Source organism: Poecilia reticulata, linkage group LG20 (assembly GCF_000633615.1).
Source record: "Poecilia reticulata strain Guanapo linkage group LG20, Guppy_female_1.0+MT, whole genome shotgun sequence".
NCBI classification, from domain to species: Eukaryota; Metazoa; Chordata; class Actinopteri; order Cyprinodontiformes; family Poeciliidae; genus Poecilia; species Poecilia reticulata.
In genome coordinates, this window is record NC_024350.1 from 26240690 (window position 1) to 26242623 (window position 1934).

At 42.0% G+C, this 1934-nt stretch overlaps 1 protein-coding gene across 1 annotated transcript in view; it reads right to left on the reverse strand.

Annotated features, from left to right (window-relative positions):
- Nucleotides 1-1934, reverse strand: part of LOC103456978 (protein NLRC3-like) — a 3151-nt gene extending 1217 nt beyond the window's left edge. The window contains exon 1 of the mRNA XM_008396865.2: nucleotides 994-1934. Coding sequence (XP_008395087.2) covers nucleotides 994-1934 — 941 coding nt within the window. The remainder of the gene's footprint in view (nucleotides 1-993) is intronic.

A 1934-nucleotide genomic window follows, 5' to 3' on the forward strand; every position in this document is an offset into this window, starting at 1 on the left:
ACAATATCAGCAGTGACACAAACGTAAACAAATCAGGGAGATGCACATTTTGTTGCTGGAAAATCAGGAACTACTGAGTTTCTGTCACCAAGTCTGATTATTATAAGCGACTCTCGGCTTGCTTTTTCTAAAGTCGTTTGCAAATTTAATGAGTCACAGGTTGTGGTTTTTTGGGCTTGTTTTTGAACGTGAAGTTAATCATTTGGGTTTGGAAATAAGCAGAAACRCATAATAAACCCCAGAATTTATCTGACATCCAGTTTGTTTTAGTGAGACTCTCCCTGTCCATCAATTCCCATATGATCCATCCTGCTGTGTCTTTGTAAGGTCAAGTTAATATATTTGCTGTGAATGATGTCGAGCTTCACGTTGCGCTCCAGAAAACTGCAAACATCGAGACTAATATGAATAGCAATAAACATGAAAACAGCCATGAATGAACGAGTCGGTTAAGTTGTCCAACTAAACACCATTATAATCATTAATATCAAGATAAGTGTCACAAATCTGTGCAGAAGGTGATCTGAGTTGTGGAGCAGCAGGAGAAGCTCTATGTGCTGAGCTATGACATCAAAAACAGAGCCGTAACACTGAACCTGGAGGCAGGGGGGTTAGAGGGGGATAAAATACTATTTAGAGTTTATAGACAATAGAGGAAAACACAAAGATTACTGCAGTTTTTTATGGGGTTGTAACCATTAAACAATCTGTCCTTCAGTTCTACCTTATAAGTGGAGACACATTGTTGATGTTACCAACATAATATAACTTACAATTAAGTTTTGGCAAAGGTTAATGTAATTTTTGCAGGTGGCGGAGCGTGGTTGTTAGCAGCTGCTGAAAGTAACTAAAAAAGTTACTTTTAATGTAACTTAGTTACTTTCAAAATCAGGTAATCAATAATCTGACTAAATTATTTTTTCAAGGAATAATCAATAATCTGATTAAARTAACTTTTTCAMAGTAACTAAGGCATCACTGKTCTGRACTCACYGAGCCTTTCTGCAGTTCCTCACAGCTGGAACCAGTCTCAGTCGTCCTGATTCTGATGTGTTGTATTTCTCCAGGTCCAACTCATCCAGAACCTCTGACATCTGCAGCATGAAGGCCAGAGCTGAACACTGGATCTCTGACAGTTCATTCCCTGATTTCAGCAGCTGTTGGATCTCCTGAAACACTGAGAGGTCGTTCATCTCCACCTGACATTGGAAGATGTTGATGCTTCTGTCAGAAGAGATTCTATCAGAGTTCATCTCCTTCAGATTGTCAATGACTCTCTGGATGGTTTCTGGACGGATCTCTATCTGACCCAGCAGGCCTCCTAACAGACTCTGGTTGGACTCCAGAGTGAGTCCATGAAGGAAGCGAACAAACAGGTCCAGGTGGCCATTTTTACTGCGAAAGGATTTAGACATAACTCTCTTCATAAAATCCTCCAGAGATGTTTCACTGTAATTTTCTCCCAGGAACTTCTCCATCACTTCTGTCTTCCTGCTGGTGAAACAGTGGAACATGTAAACTGCAGCCAGAAACTCCTGAATGCTCAGATGAACAAAGCAGTAGAATGGTTTCTGGCAGATCCCACTCTCTCTTTTGAAGATCTCTGTACAAACTCCTGAGTACACTGAGGCCTCTGTGACATCCAGTCCACACTGCTCCAGGTCTTCTTGGTAGAACATGATATTTCCTTTCTCCAGATGTTCCAACGCCAGCCTCCCCAGCTTCAGAAGAACTTTCCTGTCAGCCTCCATCAGCTCCTGTGGACTTGTCTCATGTCCTCCATGGTACTTGTTCTTCTTCCTCTTTGTCTGGACCAGCAGGAAGTGTGAGTACATGTCAGTCATGGTCTTGGGCAGCTCTCCTCTCTGCTCTGAGGTCATCATGTTCTCCAGAACTGTAGCAGTGATCCAGCAGAAGACTGGGATTCCACACAT